This window comes from Palaemon carinicauda, chromosome 15 (assembly GCF_036898095.1).
Source record: "Palaemon carinicauda isolate YSFRI2023 chromosome 15, ASM3689809v2, whole genome shotgun sequence".
NCBI classification, from domain to species: Eukaryota; Metazoa; Arthropoda; class Malacostraca; order Decapoda; family Palaemonidae; genus Palaemon; species Palaemon carinicauda.
Genome location: NC_090739.1, coordinates 135,402,017 through 135,425,777, shown reverse-complemented (window position 1 = coordinate 135,425,777; position 23,761 = coordinate 135,402,017). Strand labels below are relative to the sequence as shown.

Sequence of the window (23,761 nt, the reverse complement as noted above, 5' to 3'; positions counted from 1 at the left end):
TCCTTAGTCAATAACTCTCAAGAATTCCTAAGTGCGGTATAACTGTTCCAACATACATACAAACCCTCGTTCTTTACTTAGGAGATTGAGGCTATAAGAACTTTGATTGAGGTGGCACCCAACCACCGCCAGAAGCAGTGGGTAGCGAGAGAGCACTCCTGCAACTGCTTGCACATTCACTAGCTTAAACACTTTGTGATTAGCCTCTGGAGAAAGCAGTCATGCTCCGCTGCCTCCCTGTTTTTCTGTATTTGACTGTTCAAACTTTGTTTTTTATCATTTCAGGGATGACTGCACTGTTTTCTGAGTATAAACAACATGCAGCTCTGTCAGAGCTCCAGCAAGAGGAGTCTGGCTGCGATGAGTGTCGGGAGCGGTCATCCTCCTAGTGGGAATGGTTCTGCCGAAGATGAAAGAAGTTGGAGAAGATTCTCCCAGACTTTCTCCTTCCATCAAAACTCACTCCCTTCTCTCTCTGCTCGTTCGGTCTCCTATGGAGGATGAATAAGAGGGATGTGCAGTGTTGCTTTCCTCCCCTGAGATGTCCTCCATTGATTCTCTTCATGAGCTATAGCCTTCCTTGGGACTTTGGGGTTCCCTCTCAAAGGATTGGCTTCTGAAGGAGTTGAAGCACAGTGCAGATCAGAAGCCTCTTTTACTCCTACTATGATTGGCTTAGGTTCATCCCCTTCCATGCTGAGTAAAGGGTTTCCCTCCTTTCCAGCCCTGTGCCCCATGCCTCTACTTCCTCAACAGTTCCTCATACTGTCCCAAGGTTCTGCATGTTGTCCCTCTCGAGGGGTAAACCTTGCTTGACAATACTCCAGGGTTAGTTGATGAGCTGAGCCTGCTCAGCTAAGGGAGCATGCTCCCTCAAGACTCAATCGTGAATGGTTGCCCTTCCTTAAGAATACTCCTCTTCGAGTTTTCTTGCTAGTGTGCTTACGATTCATCGCCAGCACATTCTAACCTTTCGCAGTGAACGAAGGAGTTCATTAGCGTTCTCTTGATTCGTTGCCAGCACAGTCTAGCTCTTTGAAATGAGTGAGCCAGCGTCTGTGTCCTCAACCCTCCTTTTAACCCAGTAGGTTCCTTATTACTCTTATCATGGCAGACACACACACTCGCCTCCCAATTGCAAAACAGACACCCTTGTTGCTTTCTGAAGCAAGGTTTTTCCCCCTAGAGGTGGGGATGATGGTTTACCACCCCATATCCCTCCCCCTCAACCTAACCTCACGCTCGTTAAGTTGTAGCATCGTAACATCCTTTCGTGCTTCTGCCGCCACTTCGGTACCTGTACCTCAGGATGAGGCCCTGACTCAACCAGCCCCATGGCGCCGGTTTCCTCTCTAGTACCTATTTCTCACGTGGCTCAGTATTAGACACATAGAAATGAGGAATTCTAATGCACGCTGATTGGTCCTAGATCTTCTACAGAAGGATTTTGGTCTAGATCTTTTGTAAGTTTCTCAGAGGCGGCATAATCGTCCGCAGGTCACGCCTCCTTCAGGGGTGCCCTTACATCTTTCAACATGCTTTACAGGATACTTTTACCTTTTTTCACTTGTGGAGAGTAGAGGACTTGCTGGACAAAGGGTTGGAATGCCATCTAGCATCCATCAAATATAAAGATGAAACAGTACATGTAGTATATTATTTATTATATGCTACTGATTATTACCGTTGAATCTATTTTACGCCGATGCACTCATTGTGATTTAACACATAAAGGCTGGTGTTGGAAACAATTCATCAACCATAGAAGATATTTTTTTCATAGTTTGAAATATTGTAATTAAAAGTTTGTTAAGAAAGATATACAGAATTTTCCTTTGTTTTAGGTTTTAATGTTATAGTTATTGAAACTTATCTCTTCCTTATATGTCTTGCAACAGAGCAGAGCACTTGGACAACCTTAGAAACTAGAGGAGCTGTTGTTCATGGCGTATATGGTCATACTGCCTTGTGGGATCCTGTAACATCACTGGTCTATATTCACGGAGGGTTTCAATCCATTAAAACTCAAGGCCAAGTTGTATCAGACCTTATGACGTTTGATCCTATCAAGCTCGTTTGGTAAGTGGAATACTGTTAAGTGCGAATAGGAATTACATTTTAAGGGGAAATTAATACTCGTATGTAAGCTTGTGATAACTCAATTTTTTTACTTTTGAAGATAAGTACCATATACATATCATTTTGATTGAAAAGCACATGTAAGACTTCTAGAAATTCTATTGCACTCCGGCAGTTTAGAGGAGAGTATGCTTTATTTACAATTGGAAAATACAGTACAGTATTCAAATTCAAATACTGTAATTTCTAAATATAAATCAATTTGCTACTATATTAGAATTGAATAAGTACAGTACCTTGGTTATGAAACACATACAAATTACTCTACACACATTAAATTAGTGATTTAAGAGTATACAGTACTGCCTCACAACATGAAATTAATTCGGACTGGAGTGTCTTTCGTAAAGTTATTTTTTTTTTGTGTTGTGAGTCAAATTTTACATGCAAATTGCATAATTCATTCCAAACCCTACACAACACCACATTAAAATGTTATTTTCCTTAGTAAAATAAATTTTTGAATATACTTACCCGGTGATCATGTAGCTGCAACTCTGTTGCCCGACAGAAAAAACCTACGGTCGGGATACGCCAGCGATCGCTATACAGGTGGGGGTGTACAACAACAGCGCCATCTGTCGAGTAGGTACTCAGGTACTTCTTGTCAACAAGAACCAATTTTCTCCTCGGTCCACTGGGTCTCTATGGGGAGGAAGGGAGGGTCCTTTAATTCATGATCACCGGGTAAGTATATTCAAAAATTTATTTTACTAAGGAAAATAAAATTTTTCAATATTAATCTTACCCGGTGATCATGTAGCTGATTCACACCCAGGGGGGTGGGTGGAGACCAGCATACATGTTAACAATAGAAGCTAAGTATCCCGTATTTCATTTTAGCAGTTATTCAAAATAACAAACATAAAATAAATAAGTACCTGATAAGGAAGTCGACTTGAACAATTACTCTGCCTTTTAAGTACGTCTTCCTTACTGAGCCTAGCGATCCTCTTAGGATGCTGAGCGACTCCTAGGTGCTGAAGTATGAAGGGCTGCAACCCATACTAAAGGACCTCATCACAACCTCTAATCTCGGCGCTTCTCAAAAAAGAATTTGACCACCCGCCAAATCAACCAGGATGCGAAAGGCTTCTTAGCCTTCCGTACAACCCAAAAACAACAATAAAAAGCATTTCAAGAGAAAGATTAAAAAAGGTTATGGGATTATGGGAATGTAGTGGGTGAGCCCTCACCTACTACTGCACTCGCTGCTACGAATGGTCCCAGGGTGTAGCAGTTCTCGTAAAGAGACTGGACATCTTTAAGGTAAAATGATGCGAACACTGACTTGCTTCTCCAATAGGTTGCATCCATTACACTCTGCAGAGATCTGTTCTGTTTGAAGGCCACTGAAGTAGCGACAGCTCTAACTTCATGTGTCCTTACCTTCAGCAAAGCATGGTCTTCCTCATTCAGATGAGAATGGGCTTCTCTAATCAGAAGTCTGATGTAATAAGAGACTGCGTTCTTCGACATCGGTAAAGCAGGTTTCTTAATAGAACACCATAAAGCTTCTGATTGTCCTCGTAATGGCTTTGTACGTCTTAAATAGTACTTAAGAGCTCTTACTGGGCAAAATACTCTCTCTTGTTCGTTTCCAACCAAGCTGGACAGACTTGGAATCTCGAACGATTTGGGCCAAGGACGAGAAGGTAGCTCGTTTTTAGCCAACAACCAAGCTGTAAGGAACATGTAGCCGTTTCAGATGTAAATCCTATGTTCCTGCTGAAGGCGTGTATCTCACTGACTCTTTTAGCTGTTGCTAAGCAAACGAGGAAAAGAGTCTTCAAAGTGAGATCTTTAAAAGAGGCTGATTGAAGCGGTTCGAACCTTGCTGACATCAGGAACCTTAAAACCACGTCTAAGTTCCAACCAGGTGTGGCTAACCGACGCTCCTTTGAGGTCTCAAAAGACTTAAGGAGGTCCTGTAGATCTTTGTTGGTTGAAAGATCTAAGCCTCTGTGGCGGAAGACTGCTGCCAACATGCTTCTGTAACCTTTGATCGTAGGAGCTGATAGGGATCTTACATTCCTTAGGTGTAAAAGGAAGTCAGCTATCTGCGTTACAGAGGTACTGGTTGAGGATACTGAATTCGCCTTGCACCAGCTTCGGAAGACTTCCCATTTTGACTGGTAGACCTTGAGAGTGGATGTCCTCCTTGCTCTGGCAATCGCTCTGGCTGCCTCCTTCGAAAAGCCTCTAGCTCTTGAGAGTCTTTCGATAGTCTGAAGGCAGTCAGACGAAGAGCGTGGAGGCTTGGGTGTACCTTCTTTACGTGCGGCTGACGTAGAAGGTCCACTCTTAGAGGAAGAGTCCTGGGAACGTCTACTAGCCATTGCAGTACCTCGGTGAACCATTCTCTCGCGGGCCAGAGGGGAGCAACCAACGTCAACCTTGTCCCTTCGTGAGAGGCGAACTTCTGCAGTACCTTGTTGACAATCTTGAACGGGGGGAACGCATAAAGGTCTAGATGGGACCAATCCAGAAGAAAGGCATCTACGTGAACTGCTGCTGGGTCCGGAATCGGTGAGCAATAAATTGGGAGCCTCTTGGTCATCGAGGTAGCGAACAGATCTATGGTGGGCTGACCCCACAGGGCCCATAGTCTGTTGCAAACATTCTTGTGAAGGGTCCATTCTGTAGGGATGATCTGACCCTTCCGGCTGAGGCGGTCCGCCATGACGTTCATGTCGCCTTGAATGAACCTCGTTACAAGCGATATCTCTCGATCTCTTGACCAGGTGAGGAGGTCCCTTGCGATCTCGAACAACTTCCTCGAATGAGTCCCTCCTTGCTTGGAGATGTATGCCAAGGCTGTAGTGTTGTCGGAGTTCACCTCCACTACCTTGCCTAGAAGGAGGGACTTGAAGCTCCTCAAGGCCAGATGAACTGCCAGTAGCTCCTTGCAGTTGATGTGAAGTGCTCTTTGATCCGGATTCCACGTGCCCGAGCATTCCCGACCGTCCAGTGTCGCACCCCAGCCCGTGTCCGATGCGTCCGAGAAGAGAAGGTGGTCGGGGGTCTGAACAGCCAGTGGTAGACCTTCCTTGAGAAGAATGCTGTTCTTCCACCAAGTCAGTGCAGACTTCATCTCTTCGGATATAGGAACTGAGACCGCTTCTAGCGTCATGTCCTTTCTCCAGTGAGCAGCTAGGTGATACTGAAGGGGTCGGAGGTGGAGTCTCCCTAACGCGATGAACTGGGCCAGCGATGAAAACGTCCCTATTAGACTCATCCACTGTCTGACTGAACATCGGTTCCTTTTCAGCATGCTCTGGATGCATTCTTGGGCTTGACTGATTCTGGGGGCCGACGGAAAAGCCCGAAAAGCTCGACTCTGAATCTCCATACCTAGATAGACTATAGTTTGGGATGGGACGAGTTGGGACTTTTCTAAATTGACCAGGAGACCCAATTCCTTGGTCAGATCCATAGTCCATTTGAGATTCTCCAGACAGCGACGACTTGACGGAGCTCTTAAAAGCCAGTCGTCCAAATAGAGGGAGGCTCTGATGTCTGCTAAATGTAGGAATTTGGCAATATTCCTCATCAGTTTGGTAAACACTAGAGGTGCCGTGCTTAGGCCAAAGCACAGGGCTTGGAACTGGTAAACGACCTTCCCAAAGACGAACCTTAGGAAAGGTTGGGAGTCTGGATGGACGGGGACGTGAAAGTACGCGTCCTTTAGGTCTAACGAGACCATCCAGTCTTCCTTCCTGACCGATGCTAGCACCGACTTCGTCGTCTCCATGGTGAACGTCTGCTTGGTGACAAAGACATTGAGAGCACTGACGTCCAGCACTGGTCTCCACCCTCCTGTCTTCTTTGCTACTAAGAAGAGACGGTTGTAGAAGCCCGGGGATTGATGGTCCCGGACTATGACTACCGCTCCCTTTTGTAGCAAGAGAGACACCTCTTGCTGTAAAGCTAGCCTCTTGTCCTCCTCTCTGTACCTGGGAGAGAGGTCGATGGGAGTAGTTGCTAGAGGGGGCTTGCGCAAGAATGGAATCCTGTACCCCTCTCTGAGCAACTTCACAGACTGTGCGTCTGCACCCCTGTTCTCCCAGGCCTGCCAGTAGTTCTTGAGCCTGGCTCCCACTGCTGTCTGGAGAGGTTGGCAGTCAGACTCTGCCTTTTGAGGACTTGGAACCCTTCTTCTTTTTGCCACGTTGACTATCGGCACGGGTACCTCCTCTGCTGGAGGTTCTGCCACGAAAGGGCGGAATGAACCAAGATGCTGGTGTGTCCATCCTAGGTCTAGGCACGGAAGGTAAAGCTGTGACTTTACGTGCGGATGACGCCACCAGGTCATGGGTATCCTTCTGGATCAACGAGGCGGCAATCCCCTTGATCAGTTCTTCAGGAAAGAGACACTTGGAAAGCGGAGCAAACATCAACTCTGACTTCTGACATGGTGTGATCCCCGCCGACAAGAAGGAGCAAAGGTGATCTCGCTTCTTAAGAACTCCAGAGACGAAAGAAGCCGCAAGCTCGCCAGACCCATCCCGAATGGCTTTGTCCATGCATGACATGATGAGCATGGCAGAGTCCTTATCCAAAGGGGAGGTCTTTCTGCTTAACGCTCCCAAACACCAGTCCAGGAAGTTGAAGATCTCAAAAGCACGAAAAACTCCCTTCAAAAGATGGTCCATGTCCGAAAAGGTCCAGTAAATCTTGGAGCGTCTCATAGCCAGTCTGCGGGGAGAGTCTACCAGACTTGAGAAGTCGCCCTGGGCAGAGGCAGGAACTCCCAAGCCGAGATCTTCTCCCGTGGCATACCAGACGCTAGATTTGGAAGCAAGCTTGGTGGGGGGGAAGATGAAGGACGTCTTCCCAAGTTGCTTCTTGGCCTGCAACCACTCTCCCAGTACCCTTAAAGCTCTCTTGGAAGAGCGCGCGAGTACGAGCTTCGTAAAGGCAGGAGCTGCTGACTGCATGCCTAAAGCGAACTCAGAGGGAGGTGAGCGTGGGGCTGCAGACACAAACTGGTCCGGATACAACTCCCTAAACAGAGCAAGGACTTTCCTAAAGTCTAAGGAGGGAGGCGTAGTCTTGGGTTCGTCTATGTCGGAGTGTTGATCGTCCAAATGAGCAGCTTCGTCGTCATCAGATATTCCTTCATCCGAAAGCTGAGGAGGAAGCGGCAAAGGAGTAGAAGAAAGCTGAACGGCTGAATCCGGCAGCACGGGTGCATGCGTAGCTGCACTGGATCCAACATCATGCCGCTGCTGGTCAGTCTGAGAGCTGGCAACAACAAAAGCGGAGTGGAGGTGCGTGGTGGGGACTGCCGTGGGTTGCGGAGACTGCCGCATTGCGTCAAAACACGGCAGCTTGACAGCACCTTCCCACTGCTGATGCGGTAGCTCACGCATGTCAACGGAGGGTGCCGCATGTCGGCTAACGTCAACATGCGTCTGGCAGGGTCGACTGCGCATCGGTGGTGGAGCTCTCACAGCCGGAGTGTGGGAGTAGGCAGCCGCAGTGTCAGCTGAGCGCACAACCGTGGCAGGTTGTGGGTTAACGGGAGCAGCTTCAACCTTCTCAGCACGATACTCCTGCATGAAGGAAGCTAGCTGAGTCTGCATAGACTGCAGCAAAGACCACTTAGGGTCTACAGCGGATGGTGCAGCAACAGACGGAGTTAATGCCTGCTGCGGAACAACTCTACCTCTCTTGGGAGGTGTGCAGTCTTCGGAAGACTGCGGCGAGTCCGAACTGACCCAGTGGCTACACCTGGGCCGTTGGACTCGCTCGGAAGGGACCTTGCGCTTGAGAGGTCGTGAGACCTTGGTCCAGCGTTTCTGACGAGAAACTACTTCCGCAGACGAGGAATGAATGGGCTCACTCGTCTGGTTGTGGGTGGGATGATCTCTGCAAGATACGTCCGCAACCACTGAGGGTACATCTGTACGCTGATCAAGGCCTGTCGAACCCTTTGGTCCTTCGACATTGCTTCTCCCCTGGGCTTGGGAGCTTGCAAGAGGTCCCGGACTGGGAGGACGACTGGCACGAACAGATGCACCCTCATGCGTAACACTGACACTTTTCACAGCACTTGCACTCACTACACTTCCCACTGCACTTTTCTCCTTCAACTCTTTGACGTCGGCTAAGAGCTGATTGCGGTCATTCGCTAATGACTCAACTCGGTCACCAAGAGCCTGAATGGCACGCAACATGTCCGCCATCGAGGGTTGCTGCGAGCTAGTAGAAGGGTCGGGTGTAACCACTACAGGGGAAGGAATAGGTTGAGGGGCATGGGGAGAGGAAAAATCAAAAGAGCGAGAAGAACTCCTCCTGATCCTATCCTTCTCTAGCCTACGTGCATTCTTAAGGAATTCTTGAAAATCGAATTCCGAAAGCCCAGCGCATTCCTCACATCGATCTTCCAATTGACAGGCTTTACCCCTACAATTGGAACAAACGGTGTGAGGATCGATAGAGGCCTTCGGAAGACGCCTAGAACAGTCCCTAGCGCTACACTGCCTGTACTTGGGGACTTGAGTAGGGTCAGACATCTTGAATCAGTCAAAGGGGGAAATCCAAAATCTATCCAAGTCGTCAACAAATAATCCAAAATCTAATCAATAAAGCTTGATAAGGTATTGATGATAACTCCTGTACAGCGAAAGCTAATAACTAGAGAGAATACATCACCAAATAGCGTGAAAATCAACTCCAGAAACAACAGCGTATCAAGTAGGTCTTGCCGGTGGCACGACAGAGAGAAAATTGGTTCTTGTTGACAAGAAGTACCTGAGTACCTACTCGACAGATGGCGCTGGTGTTGTACACCCCCACCTGTATAGCGATCGCTGGCGTATCCCGACCGTAGGTTTTTTCTGTCGGGCAACAGAGTTGCAGCTACATGATCACCAGGTAAGATTAATATTGAAAATCTTATAATAAAGCTACAGTATAACCACAATGAAATACTGTACGGTCAAATACATTTGAACCATTCAATATACCTAAACTAACTGTTAATACCTGTAAACTAAGTAGTTTTTACAACATAATGTAATAATAAATGTTAAATAATACAATACATACAGTACAATACTATATATATACAAAATATACAGTTTCATATGCACTGTACTATTATAGTTACCGCTAATATAGACTACAGCTACATTTTCTGTTGACTGAACCCATTTTCTTCAACTCTTTGTAATGGGTGACATTTTATTCTCGTCCTGGCTGTCAAATCTATTTTCTTATAATGAAACATTTTTTGCAAAGCGAGTCGTAAAAATATTCGCATCTCGTTTCGCAGCATGAAAATTTTGTAAGCTGATTCTTTTGTGAAGAGAGGTATGACAGAATTTCGTTGGATATGATTTTCTCACCTGGGAATTGAGACTAGAATTGTCCCTATCATAAATGTTTTAATTATCGATCTTTTCCCTTGGAAATCTTAAACTTTTTATTTTAGGAATCTTAAAGCTATTTTTATCTCCTCAGGAATCTTAAAACTCCAGCACCAGTGCCTCGGTTCCTACATTCTGCTGTTCTTGTGAGAGGCTTAATGCTGGTGTTTGGTGGGAATGCTCATACCGACATAGCATCCTCAGACGGAGCCAAATGTTTCAGTGCAGACTTTGTAGCATATGACATCAGCTGTAACGAGTGGCATACTATGCAGAAAATCCCCAATCTTTACCTGGACATTGCACGTTATGGTCACCAGTCCTTTGTGCATGACGGTGCTATGTATGTGGTGGGCGGCTTTAATGGCAAAATGCTTGGGTCTGTGTTACGCTATCATCTGGGAGAGTAAGTTTGATATACAATACTGATGTTTTTTCCATTGATTTTCAAGTTCTGTTCCCAATGCTTTATTTGGAGTTAAGGAGTATAGACTCGTACTTTATCCTGTTTTTATACGTATTAATAATTATGAATTTCCCTAGGGTTGTTTTCTCAAGAATATGCCTTTCTGTTAGATCTTAGTGTGCGTGGATGGTATCTGCATTTTACTTTGATACCTCTAATCGAGATAAGTTTTTTTGTACCCTTGACTGTCTGCTTGTCCCCATAGAAAACATTTTGTCCATCATCATCTATCCAGGCACTTATTGTTACAAATTGATACTTCATAGCTCATAGACGTTGTTGGAAGGATTAACTGGGCAAGGTAAAGTTGGATAGCTAGGTGGAAGAGAGATCTTAGGTAGCATTTGGCAAGTTAAAAAACACAAAGAATACCAAAGCAATGAACCTCTTCCCATAAGTGGTTAGTGCAACTCTTGTTGAAGAATTTTGTATCTTTCCCCTTTGCTCTTAGCTCCACCTACTTCTTTGCTAACTTAATCTAAGTTCATTTCCTCCATTTTGCTATCTAACTTTTACCTTTGCTTCATAGAGCACCTGTAGGGTGTTCCCCAGTTACCCCTTGGTGCGAAATGGCCTCCGTAGACATTGTGCTAGGCCATAAGTCCATAATTCCCGAAATCGAATTAATGGAGTACTGTAAGCTCTTGCAGGAGCGTGCCTTGCTTGTCTCTGTAATTTTGTTTTGCTCCTGTAGCTTTCCAATGAATTACCCTAATTTCAAGAAAAAATCCTTCTAGCAAGACTCATAAAAAATATATGAATGAGACTGGTGTCTCATAGAAAAAAAATAATATAATTGTTGTAAATACTCTTTTCAGGAGCTGGTTTTACATAGCTCACAGCAATATGTTCTATATCGACCGCTAGTGTTATTGATTGTTATTATGCGGATTTGCAAATTTGAGAAAATATAGATTTCACCAATATTTCTCTTCAGGTGTGAATCTCTCTCTAGAGAAGACTGTTTATTGACTTTTCCTGGTCGCAAATGTGTTTGGAACAGGTAATATACCTTCTTATCTGACTAGCATTGTTATGTCTGTTGATAAGAAACCCATACTATTTTTGTTGATAAATGGAACAATGACATCTTTATTATAAGTCTAATATATTACCATTACTTTTGAGCCACTTTTAGTCTTCACAACAGGTACTTAGAAAATTGATTAAAATGGATACAGTTTACTTGTTGGAATGTCTCCCTTTGCTAATATTTTGCCACGGTATTTCCAGAATTCTTTCTCGCTGTGAAAACACCAGTGACCATGACGTGATGTCGTTCAATGTCTGCCCCCCAGTTCCTGTAAAACATAATTTGACAGCCCTCTGTGATGCGCAGTCTTCTTGCCGTTCTTGCCTTTTTAATACCTACAACTGTTACTGGTGTGACAGCACGTGCACCCACAATAAGTGCTCGGAGCAAACAAGGGTAAACTTATACGTTGATTTTCTGGTTGCTCGAGTGATTTGTGGTTTACATGCATTTGTTGTTAGATTTCCCAATAACATACAAGGGCTACACAGATTATAAAGCTAGTATAGGTATTACATACATTTGTTGGTAATGCAGTTTATATTTCTGATCTTTTTATTTTACAGTAGCTATATTTGTCTATCATCAATACCGTACACTGCTCCTTTTTGTGTTAATATAAAATTGTTAACCTTTTTACTCTCCTAATCCTGTTTACTGCATGAGGTGATTAGCAGTGTTCCAAAATATGCCATTCCACTCTAAATATTATAGCAGGAGTTTCCTTGGGTTTCAAGGGGTGTAATAGGTTGGTGTTATAGTATGGATATGAGTCATGGTATGACAATGAAACAATATCCAACAGATTTTGTAGATTTGAGATCAAAGCCCACAGTAAAATATTGGGAGTTAAACGTCAGGAAAGGATTAGATGTGAAACTATATGAGAGATTACTCAAGTGCCATGTATGGATGAGATAATGAGGAGGGGTAGATGGAGATAGTTTGGGCTTGCTCTTTGCACTCCTTAAGAGAGATTAGTTCATCAAACTTTCAACTGGGCTCTAAAAGGCACAAAAAGAGTTGGAAAACCAAGGCCTACATGGCTAATGACTATGAAGCATGAAGTAGATGATGAATGGAGAATTATTGATTTAAAAGCTCAAGATAGAGACTGGCGAAATCTAACCGAATCCCTTTGCGTCACTAGCCATAAGAGGAGATGATACAGTAGGTAGGTTGGCCAGGGCACCAGCCGCCCGTTGAGATACTACCACTAGAGAGGTATTGGATCCTTTGACTGGCCAGACAGTAATGCATTGGATCCCTCTCTCTGGTTACGGCTTATTTTTTCTTTGCCTACACTTACACAGAATAGTCTGGCCTATTCTTTACATATTCTCGTCTTTCTTCATACACCTGACAACAATGAGATACTAAACACTTCTTCACCCAAGGGGTTAATTACTGTACTGCAATTTGTTCAGTGTACTCTCCTCTTGGTAAAGGTAGAAGAGACTCTTTAGCTATGTAAGCAGCTCTTCTAGGAGAAGGACACTCCAAAATTAAACCATTTTTCTCTAGTCTTGGGTAGTGCCAAAGCCTCTGTACCATGGTCTTCCACTGTCTTGGGTTAGAGTTCTCTTGCTTGAGGGTACACTCGGGCACACTATTCTATCTTATTATTATTTTTTTTTTCTTCCTCTTGTTTTTTTGAAATGGTGTGTTGGGCAGGCTTAATAGAAGGGCCATGGATGCCTGGTGGTTTATCAAGAGGTTGTCTTTTCCTTTTTCCGATTCTTTTTCTTCTCAAAACCATCCTTACTGTCCTTCCTTCAGTTGAAGTGGCTATCCTGGAGGGTATTTAGCCTTGCATGATGTATCGGCTCCTCCATGTCGACCAGTTTTTCCGACAATTTACTATAGTCTATGAGTATCATCAATCACTTTATTTATAATTCTGTACATATTGTTTTTGTTATAATTCTTGTTAATCTAGTTTTTAAGTATGATCTATTTTTTATTCCTATTAATTCTTATGCTGTCTGGAGACATTGAGCGAAATCCGGGACCAGTACGTCCTAGATTTTGTCAATGTCGTCTCCTGTATTGCAATATTCGTGGTCTTCATGCAAATATCCAAGACCTTGCAGTTGCGTCCAGACAGTATGATATTCTTTTGTGCTCAGAAACTTTGGTTTCTAATATGAGGCACTCATCTGAGCTCCTTATAATTGGTTTTAAGAAGTCAATAATGTTGAAACGTGATGCCATCCCAAGGGCTAGGGGAATGGCGGTGTATATTAGGACTGAGTACCCTGCTTCTCATAAGTCCTGCTATCAATGTGGATGTCATGAGATTCAGGTAATAAAAGTTTGTGGCAAGCATAACAACTTTTATTTGTGTTCGATCTACCGGAATCCAGACATGGATGATTCTATCTTCGATTGTCTTCTTATCATTATGGCTAAGATACAAGATGATGATAGAAAGGCTTCGTTTGTTTTTGTTGGTGATTTTAATGCTCACCATAGGGAGTGGTTAAGTTCTATCTCTCCTACCGATCGTCATGCCTCTGAATCAGGCTGTGAGCAAATCATAATTGAAGCTACTCACAGGTCTGGTAATTGCTTGGACCTCGTATACACTGACTCCCCTGGCATTATAACTAGTAAGGTTGGTTCTCCAGTCGGGACATCTGATCATGCCTTGATTTCATTAGTAGTGAAGACTGAGCAGCCTGTCCCTGATATATCATACTCTTGTAAAATTTATATGAAATCCCAAGCAGACTGGAATGGGATTTTGCATGATCTTTTGTGCTTGAATTGGTCACAATTATATAGTAGTGTAGATCCTGTTGTGCCTTTGAATGAGAATCTAGTCAACATAATTGATAGGCGTATCCCTTCTCATGTGCTAAGGTACCGAGTGAAGGACAAACCGTGGTTCAATGATGATTGTAGACGTGCTTATTTGGAGAAGCAGGAGGCCTATCATCTTTGGAAGGGTAACAGATCAGATTTGACCTGGAACAACTATACTCAGCTTCGAGCTTTTGCTCAGAGAGTTTATGCCTCAACTGAAAAGGAGTACACTTTAACCATAAAAGAAAACCTTTATGGTACAACTCAGGAACATAAATGGTGGTCTACCCTTAAATCTGCACTCTTTGGTGTAGATGCAACAGTTCCTCCTTTACTTAAACCAGATGGCTCAGTCACGCACTGTCCAAAGGAAAAGGCAACCCTTTTGGCTGATGTTTTTGACAGTAAACAGAGTATTGAAAAACTTGAACTTCCTCATTCCTGTTTTCCTGATGCTAAACTAACTAGTTTAGCTTTTCGATCTCGTGAGATTAAAGCTCTGTTGATGGACCTTGATGCTTATGGAGGTGTAGACCCAAATGGCATTTTTTCTTTGTTTTTTATAAAGACAGCAGATTTCTTAGCTCCAAAGTTATCTGTTATTTTGTGCAAGTTAGCAAGAAGAGGAGCTTTTAGCAGTTGTTGGAGAATTGGTAATGTTACTCCTCTATGTAAATGTGTTTGTGGTAGCTCAAGTCCCACTGATTACCACCCAATTTCCATAACTCCCATATTATCTAAAGTTTTTGAACGTCTTCTGGCAAAACGTCTCAATAAGTTTGCTGAAGGTAATCATCTATTCCCTAGTTTGCAATTTGGTTTTTGTAAAGGCCTTGGAGCATGTGATGCCCTTCTTACAATCTAAAATGCTGTACAGAAATTCCTTGATTGTGGTCAGGAAGTTCGTATGATTGGCCTTGATTTTAGTGCTGCCTTTGACCATGTTAATCATGAGCCCCTTGTTTTCAAACTCAAACAGTTGGGAGTGGGTGGCTCATTTCTTAGCATTATTATTGATTTTTTAAGTAATAGATCTCATAGAGTTGTTGTTGATGGGCACCATAGTGAGTATAGGAATGTGATATCCGGTGTTCCACAAGGTAGTGTTCTTGGCCCATTACTTTTCATACTATATACACATGTCATGTGGTTTGGCCAAGAAAACAAGCTTGTTGCATATGCAGATGACGCTACTCTCTTTGCATCAATTCCATCCCCTGAATGTAGATCTGCGGTTGGTGAATCCCTAAATAGAGATTTAGCTAAAATTAGTGCATGGTGCAAATTATGGGGTATGAAGTTGAATCCTAACAAAACTCAAAATATGATTGTAAGTAGGTCAAGGACGGTGGCTCCTCAACATCCAGTTCTCAGTATTGATAATGTTTCTTTAAATTTGTATGACTCTTTTAAAATTTTAGGTGTGATTCTCGACAGCAAATTTACTTTTGAGAAACACATTAGGTCTGTCTTTTCTTCAATTGCACAAAAAATTGGCTTATTGAGAAAGTCTTACAAGGTTTTCGGTGATCAATCTATTCTGAAGAAGTGTTTTAATTCTTTCATTCTATTTTGTTTTGAGTATTGTTCTCCTGTCTGGTCTTCAGCTGCTGATTCTCATCTTAATTTGTTGGACAGATACTTACGGTCTATTAAATTTCTTATTCCAGATCTAGATATTAATCTTTGGCACCGTCGTTGAATTAGTTCATTATGCATGTTGCATAAGATTTTTCATAACTCTGACCATTCTTTACATTCAGATCTTCCTGGACAATTCCATCCAGTTCGTAATACAAGGCAGGCAGTTAATTCTAATAGCCAGGCCTTTTCCATCATGAGGCTCAATACTACACAGTATTCTAGAAGTTTTATTCCAGCTGTTACCAAGTTATGGAATGATCTTCCTAATCAGGCAGTTGAATCGGTGGAGCTTCAAAAGTTCAAAGTTGGAGCAAATGTTTTTATGTTGACCAGGTTGACATGAGTCTTTTTATAGTTTGTATATGACCCATCTGTTTTTGACGTTGTTAATAGTTTATATAGGACATATCTGTTTTGACGCTGTTACTGTTTTTTAGAATGGTATATTGTTAATTTATTCTCATCATTTATTTATTTCCTTTCCTCACTGGGTTATTTTTCCCTGTTGGAACCCTTGGCCTTATAGCATCTTGCTTTTCCAACTAGCTTGGCTAGTAATAATAATAATAAAAAGTGAACCCTTGCTACTTCGCGGTTCGACCATCGCGGATTCACCACTTCGCGGATTTTTTTCATAACCCATATATATATACATATTGGTAATAACAAAATCAACATACTGTACTGAATAATCAATATAATCAATGCAAAAACTAACCTATACACAGATGTGTACAGTAAATGCGTTTGTTTCTTCATTATGATCAGAGAAACGTAAACAAAACATTGGTTGCCATTTTTTATCGTGCTTTTTGGCGTGTTTAGGAAACGCATGATATAAAATCGCCTTTAATATTTGTGCCTGTTTTAGTTTAGGGTACTGTAGTACATGCATTAAGTGTTCTGTACATTAAAGGGTAGTTTGTTAACAGTACTACGTAAAAGGGAAGGTTTTAAAAGTCTGAATATACATGTTAAATAAATAGGTAAATATGGTGTCACTACTTCGCGGATTTTCACCTATCGCGGCCGGGTCTGGAACCTATCTACCGCAATAAACGAGGGTTCACTGTACTGTAATACTGTATATGGTTTGTACAGTTGGATGCATTAATTCTGGTACACATTACGAGAAGCTAAGGAGACTTGCTGAGATTATAAACATGTGATCAAGAGCATTTTTATTAACATTACGAAGTGCGGTTAGTCAAAAACCAATATTTTTCTATAAAGAATTTGATAAAATTAATAAAAATACTTTTGATCAACTGTTTACGTGCTAATCGACTTTGTTTTCCAAGCAGTGTTGACAACAGTTTCTCTTTTGCTAAAAAAAGTGTTACCTGCTGCTATGTATGGCTGTCAGAAGTCACCTCAAGTTCCCATGAAGTGTACTGGCATTCATGGAGCCAACTGTACTAAAGGAGACTTGTTAGCTTTTTCCCTTTACTCAATACTAAGTTGGCTGCAAAATCTTTATTTTGATTCTATTCAATCTAGACGAGTAGAGTTGTGGTGGCCAATGTGGCAACGTCTCTGACTGGTGAACGCCAGACTGGTTAGAGTCCAGCTCAAATTTGTTAGTTTCTTTGGTCGCTGCAACCTCACCATCCTTGCGAGCTAAGGATGGGGGTTTTGGGGGAGCCTATAGGTCTATTTGCTGAGTCATCAGCAGCCATTGTTTGGCCCTCCTTGGTCCTAGCTTGGGTGGAGAGGGGGCTTTGGTGCTGAACACATGTATATATGGTCAGTCTCTAGGGCATTATGTTGTTTGATAAGGCAATGTCACTGTCCCTTGCCTCTGTTATTCATGAGCGGCCTTTAAGTAGAACCATGTACTGTATAAGCATCTTTGGATCATGGTGCCCCCACACTTTTTACAAGCCAATGAGTGCGTAGCCAGGCCATTTATATATAACATACGGCAATAGGAGAATACTCAAGATTGAGAGGTCTGTCCATAGATTTTGCTGGTTTGTAGCATGTGATTACTCACCCTAAGCTTTTATGATTTAAAATGGAGATTATTAAAGTTAATTTTTGTAAATAGAAAAGAAAACTTACGAAATCTAGTACTTTAGTTGAATTTTAGAGAAAACATTAAGTGTTGAGTGAAGAACATTAAGTGTTGAGTGAAGGTTTCAATAGTTTAGTAATTGTGATTGATTCATTGTTCTCTTTCTTTTGCTCAGGCCATTGTTGTTAGCGGAGAATCTTGTGAAGATGACCGAAGGACGACATGCAGATCCCTCGATACGTGCCCGCTGTGCAATGCTCACCAGTACTGTGACTGGGAAAATAATATTTGTGACGTCACTCATAACAGAACAGAGGTCACACTAGAGACGACTGCGGTTGATGGGCCCGAGCCTAACTTGCCAGGAATAGAGCAAGGAGAACACCGCAGTGCATTTAGCAGTGGGACGAGCAATGCTCTCCATTCTCACAGACCTTGTGAGCCAACATGCGCACAGAGGACATCCTGTAAAAATTGTACTATCTCCAAAGTAAGTAACCAAGTTCAAATATTTTGCAATTTGAATCATTTTACAAGTGTTATGTAGGCTAGTAGTTTCAAAAATTTTGTAGATCTAAACTGATAATTTTTTTGTTTTGAGAATTTTTTTTGTATAGATATTGCTTTCAATTTCATAATGCAGTATTGGTTGTGAATTATAAGCAAAAGAATCGTTCTTTCTCTCTCCAACATGAATACTTTCTCTTACGCAGTATCTGTAGAATATTATTTTTATTATCTGTAAAGGAATTCCTAGAATTGGGATCAAGCGGGTCAAATACCACCTGAAATTTCTGCTTTATGTTCAGAAATGGTGGAATCTCACTTGTTCCATATTTGCATTCTCTGCTTTCTCGTTTTCTCTTCTAATAATTTTATATTCCCAGAAATTGTTCTCTTTTAGTCTTATTTCTTGCATTTACATTAGTTTGTCATGAGACAGCAGTTCCCAGCAATATAAAATTTTGAGAATTAAAGAATTAAAGGGTATCATAGAGGTCCCCTTTTTGTTTTTGTTTCACTTGTTGATGTTGGCTATCCCCCAAAATTGGGGGAAGTGCCTTGGTATATGTATGTATGTATGTATTATTGTTATCATTATTAGCTAAGCTACAACACTAGTTGGAAAAGCACGATGCTATAAGCCTAAAGTGTCCAGTGAGTAAAGGAAATAAGGAAATGAAAATAAGAGAGGTAATGAGCAGTTAAAATAAGAATATTCTAAGACCAGATCTTTCACATATAAACTATAGAAGAGACTTATGTCAACCTGTTCAACATAACATTTACTGCAAGTTTGAACTTTTGAAGTTCCACTGATTCAACTACCCGATTAGGAAGATCATTCCAAAACTAGGTCATAACTGGAATGAAAACTTTTAGAATATTATGTAGTATTGACCCTTATGATGGAGAAGGCACAGCCATTAGAAATACCGTAACTGCATGCCTAGTATTATGAACAGGATGGTGCTGTCCGGGAAAATCTGAATGCAAAGGATGGTCACAATTATGAAAAATCTTATGTAACATGCATAACAAACTAATTGAGCAACGGTTCTAGAGATTAATATCTAGATCAGGAATAAGAAATTTAATTGTCTTGACAGTAAGTTCCTGTCCAATAAATTAGGACGAGAATAAGCAGCTGAAGACCAGACAGGAGAACAATACTCAAAACAAGCTTGAATAAAAAAATAACACTTCTTCAGAATTTTCTCAATAAGTCAAATTTTTGTGAAACTGAAGAAACACACCTAAGTGTTTATCAAAAGTAAATTAGCTATCAAGAATCACTCCCAAATTTTTAATTCATGCAGAATTAAAAAATCATTATCAATGCTGAGATCTGGAAGTTGAGGAGCCACAGTCATCAACCTACTTACAATCATATTTTGAGTTCTGTTAGGATTCAACTTCATACTCCATAATTTGCACCATGGACTAAATTCAGCAACCCCAGATCTACTTTCAGGAGATGGAATTGATGCATGGAGAGTAGCATCATCTGCATATGCAACAACCTTGTTTTCTAGGCTAAACCACATGTCATGTGTATATCGTTTGAAAAGTAATGGGCCAAGAATACTACCCTGAGGAACACCAGAATTCACATATCTACACTAACTATGGTGCCCATCAATAACAACTGTGCAATTTTTTATTTAAAAAATCTATAACGAAGTTAATAAAAGACCAACTCACTCCTAACTGTTTGAGTTTGAACACAAGGGTCTCATGATTAACACAGTCAAAGGCTGCACTAAAATCAAGGCCAATCCTACAAACTTCCTGACCACAATCAAGGAATTTCTGTACAGCATTGGAGATTGTAAGAACGGCATCACATGCTCCAAGGACTTTATGAAAATCAAATTGCAAACTAGAGAACAGATGAATACCTTCAGCAAACCTATTTAGATGTTTTTCCAGAAAATATTCAAAAACTTTAGATGACATAGGAGTTATGAAAATTGGGTGGTAATAAGTTGAGCTACCACAAACGCATTTACATATGGAGTAACATTACGAATTCTTCAACAAGCACTAAAATAACCTCTTCTTGCTAACATGCAAAAATAAAATTTCTGGGCTCGACCTGTGTCGCTCCGTGAAATTCTCTTCTAGCACCATTTCTAAGGCATAATTATTGGTGAAAATACCAGAGAAAAAGAGATGCATGGAATGCCAGGAATAAACCTAGCTCGCTCACTCAATGAGTGTCGGTATAGAAAACTGGGGCATGATTGAACCACGACCATAGATCCCTCACCAATTAGACCTCTCCTTCATCAACATACCCCCATCTCTACCCCTACATCTTCCCACCCCCATCCTCATTCCTCTTCAGTCCAAAGCTCTTAAACAATGGCAATTAGTAAGAGAAACAGAATTTAACTAATTCTTATGGTAAGCCTTGAAACCACTAACAAAATCGAGAGAGGCCTTTCCATCCTCATCTTGTATCTTAGCTATAATGGTAAGAAGACAGCCAAAGATATAATCATTTATGTCTGGATTCCGGTAGATTGAACACAAATAAAAGTTGCTATGCCCGCCTCAAACTTTCATTACCCGAATCTCAGGGCATTACATTCATAGCAGGACTTATGAGAAGCAGGGTACTCAGACCAAACATACACAGCCATTCACCTGGCCCTAGGAATGGCATCCAGTTTCAAAATTACTGTTCTTAAAACCAGTTATGAGAGGCTCAGATGAGTTTCTTATCTGAGTAACCAAAGTTTCTCACATCTAACATCTATGATAGAACAATAATCAAAATTCAGTTTCTATGTTTTTCATATTGTACTGTACTTTGACGTAAATCTAGTTTGACATGTGCCGCATACTGATGTCTTCATCCAAGGTTGGAATCATCCTTTTCAAAGCCCCTTCTGGAATGGTTAAAAATCTGCTTGAAAATTCACAACCTCGATGTTAGCTGGAATTTTTGAGCATAGCCTATTGATTACTCTTGTAGTGTATTGTAACAGTCTTGTTTGTCTTCCTAAATTTCCATGCATAAAGAATAAGCACATACATACATACATATAGCAAAGCACTTCCCCCAATTTTGGGGGGTAGCCGACATAAACAAATGAAACAAAAACAAAAAAGGGGACCTCTACTCTCTACATTCCTCCCTGTGGCCACGGGGGCATAAAAACAATTAGAATAGCGCCAACGTTATCCCTGCGTGTCGTAAGAGACGACTAAAAGGGACGGGACGAGGGGGCTGGGAACCCCCTCTCCTGTATTTACATCCTGTGAGACATCGACAAAGAGATAAGCACATATGATGAGTAATTCTTTGTATGAAGGTATTTCAGATTTGAAAGTACTTCATCGGCTATTGCACGTTTATTAAGGCGTGTTGTTTGTTCTAGGGTTCATGTATCTGGTGCTTCAATCAACAGCGTTGCATCGACAGCAATTCGTACCTTGTTAATTTTCCGTACGGTCAGTGCCGAGAGTGGACAATCGAGCAGAAACAATGCCCTAAAATTGAAATCGACATGGATAGTGGTAAGGGGGACACATTTCATCTTTAAAATAGAGTTCTTATGGTTAAGTGCATGTAGGTTAATTAATCATTATTGACAGGGATAGGTATCACAAATTGTTGCACAGGAAAGCATTGCATACTTGCAATAACTGAATACACTACAGTATAATTAATGCATTACAGAACTGCATATTGTAATGCCCCACTCTTAGGTACTTGAGATAATTAACAATATAAATATGTTAAAAAACTCGAGGTAGGGACGGCATGTTCGGCCTTGCCAAGATTCTTGGGCAGAATGTGTCCTACAATATGAGCGGCATTTTCAGATTTACTTTAGAAGCAGGTCTTCTGAAAGCTATTTAAATTCTATCTTGACCTGTATGTTTTCATGACTTTAAATTGAATTTCATTTTATAACTTATTCATTACATATGATATCCGTGTCAATGACCTTTGATTTCAGGATGTCAGAAAACCCAAAACCAATCAATGAATCTAGATTTTCAGGATCATTTATGTCGTACTCAGCCCTCATAATGTAATAAATGATGTTATTCTGAGGCTTGTAGCAATTTATGTATACTATAATATTAATAATTTAGATGACAATGAGAAGTATATTGATAATAACTGCTCCTCATGAAATTAATCATGACTAATGTGTTTTAGCATACAGTCGTTGCCGCGATCACCAGACCTGTCTCGATTGCCAAGCGGACGTAGCGTGCGGTTGGTGTGACGACGGAAGCGGAACGGGCATTGGCGTTTGCATGGAAGGAGGCCAACGGGGACCTATTGATCCAATTACAAGTGTCACTCAGCCATCCAAGTGTCCTAGAACTCGCTGGTTCTTCACACGGTGTCCATGTTAGTATACAGTAATACATTTTAATATTGTATATAAATACATAATCCAGCCACTGAGGGTGGGCAAGCCAGCCTTAACTTGGTGCCGGTCCCAAGCCTGGGTAAATGGGGAGGGTTGGCAGCAGGAAAGGCATGCGGCCATGAAAAATTAGCCTGAGGTGGTATGGTCATGTCATGAGAAGAGATGGACAGTATATTGGGAGGCGGGTGATGGAAATGGAGGTACAGGGAACGAGAAGGAGAGGGAGACCAAAGCGAAGGTGGATGGACTGTATCAAGGATGACCTTCGATCAAAGGGATTAACTGGTGATGAAGTGTGGGACAGAACTTCTGGTAGTGGTTCTAAGACGCCCCAGTTACTATACCGACACTCAATTAGAGTGAGCGAGCTGGGTTTATTCCTGGCATTCCATGCAACTTTTTCTCTGGTATTTTTAGCAGTATTTATACCTTAGAAATGGTGCTTTAAGGAGCATTTCATTGGGCGACACAGGTCCCTCGCCCAGAAATAGATTTTTCCTTCGTAAAAATCCCTTTCTTAGTAAATAAAATCCAGTGATTAAATTTTGAGGGTTGAAATATCCAATCTTTCATTTAGTGCTTAGCATTGGATTTTGAGTTTAATGGCTTTGCTAATTATTTGATGCAGTCTCCAACAACCAACTGAAATTGTGATTTATATTGATTTTGAAAATTTTGGTATACAAATTTTTTAGTAACTTCTTTAACATAAATTGGAGAGAATTGCTTTAAATTAATTTGAAAGGGTTTTGAAATGGGAAAATGTTTTGTGTAATATGAAATATTTTCTCTCAACAGTATGCAACTGTAACGGCCACAGTCGCTGTGAGAATGGCAGCCAGTGCATATTGCCCTGTGCCAATAACACGGCAGGACTCGAGTGCCAGCACTGCGATGAAAAGTTTTTTGGAAATCCCTTAAATGGGGGCTCATGCAAACGTAAGTATTGCTCTGTAAAGGGTATTCTTACTGTTTATACTGCACAATCCCTAGCAATCTATTATGACATCCTCTATGTACGTAGTAGATTAGCCAAGGCACCAGTCACCCATTGAGATACTACCAGCTTTTCTAAGACACTCCAAATTCAAACCATTTTCCTCTAGTCTTGGGAAGTGCCACAGCATCTATAACATGGCCTTCCACTGTCTTGGGGTAGTGTTCTCTCGCTTGAGGGTAAGCTCAGGTACACTATTCTATCTTATTTCCTTTTCTCTTGTTTTTTCAATTTTTTATAGTTTATATACGAGATAAATTTTATTGTTACTGTTTTATATAATCATTAATTACTTCTCTTGTTATATATTTATATCATTATTTCCTTTCCTCACTGGGCTATTTTCCCTGTTAGAGCCCTTGGGCTTATAGCATCCTGGT

At 41.5% G+C, this 23,761-nt stretch overlaps 2 protein-coding genes and 1 long non-coding RNA gene across 3 annotated transcripts in view; 2 read left to right on the top strand and 1 right to left on the bottom strand.

Moving 5' to 3' along the window:
* LOC137654776 (uncharacterized) overlaps positions 1-23,761 on the top strand; it is a 314,879-nt gene that overhangs the window by 108,792 nt on the left and 182,326 nt on the right. The gene's annotated exons all lie outside the window — the stretch shown is intronic.
* The window catches only part of LOC137654774 (attractin-like protein 1), a 280,888-nt gene that overhangs the window by 95,012 nt on the left and 162,115 nt on the right, over positions 1-23,761 (bottom strand). The gene's annotated exons all lie outside the window — the stretch shown is intronic.
* LOC137654801 (attractin-like protein 1) overlaps positions 1-23,761 on the top strand; it is an 89,793-nt gene that overhangs the window by 15,913 nt on the left and 50,119 nt on the right. Inside the window, exons 8-15 of the mRNA XM_068388752.1 lie at positions 1,899-2,079; positions 9,610-9,921; positions 10,919-10,984; positions 11,215-11,410; positions 17,659-17,973; positions 21,374-21,512; positions 22,165-22,362; positions 23,183-23,323. Coding sequence (XP_068244853.1) covers positions 1,899-2,079; positions 9,610-9,921; positions 10,919-10,984; positions 11,215-11,410; positions 17,659-17,973; positions 21,374-21,512; positions 22,165-22,362; positions 23,183-23,323 — 1,548 coding nt within the window. The remainder of the gene's footprint in view (positions 1-1,898; positions 2,080-9,609; positions 9,922-10,918; positions 10,985-11,214; positions 11,411-17,658; positions 17,974-21,373; positions 21,513-22,164; positions 22,363-23,182; positions 23,324-23,761) is intronic.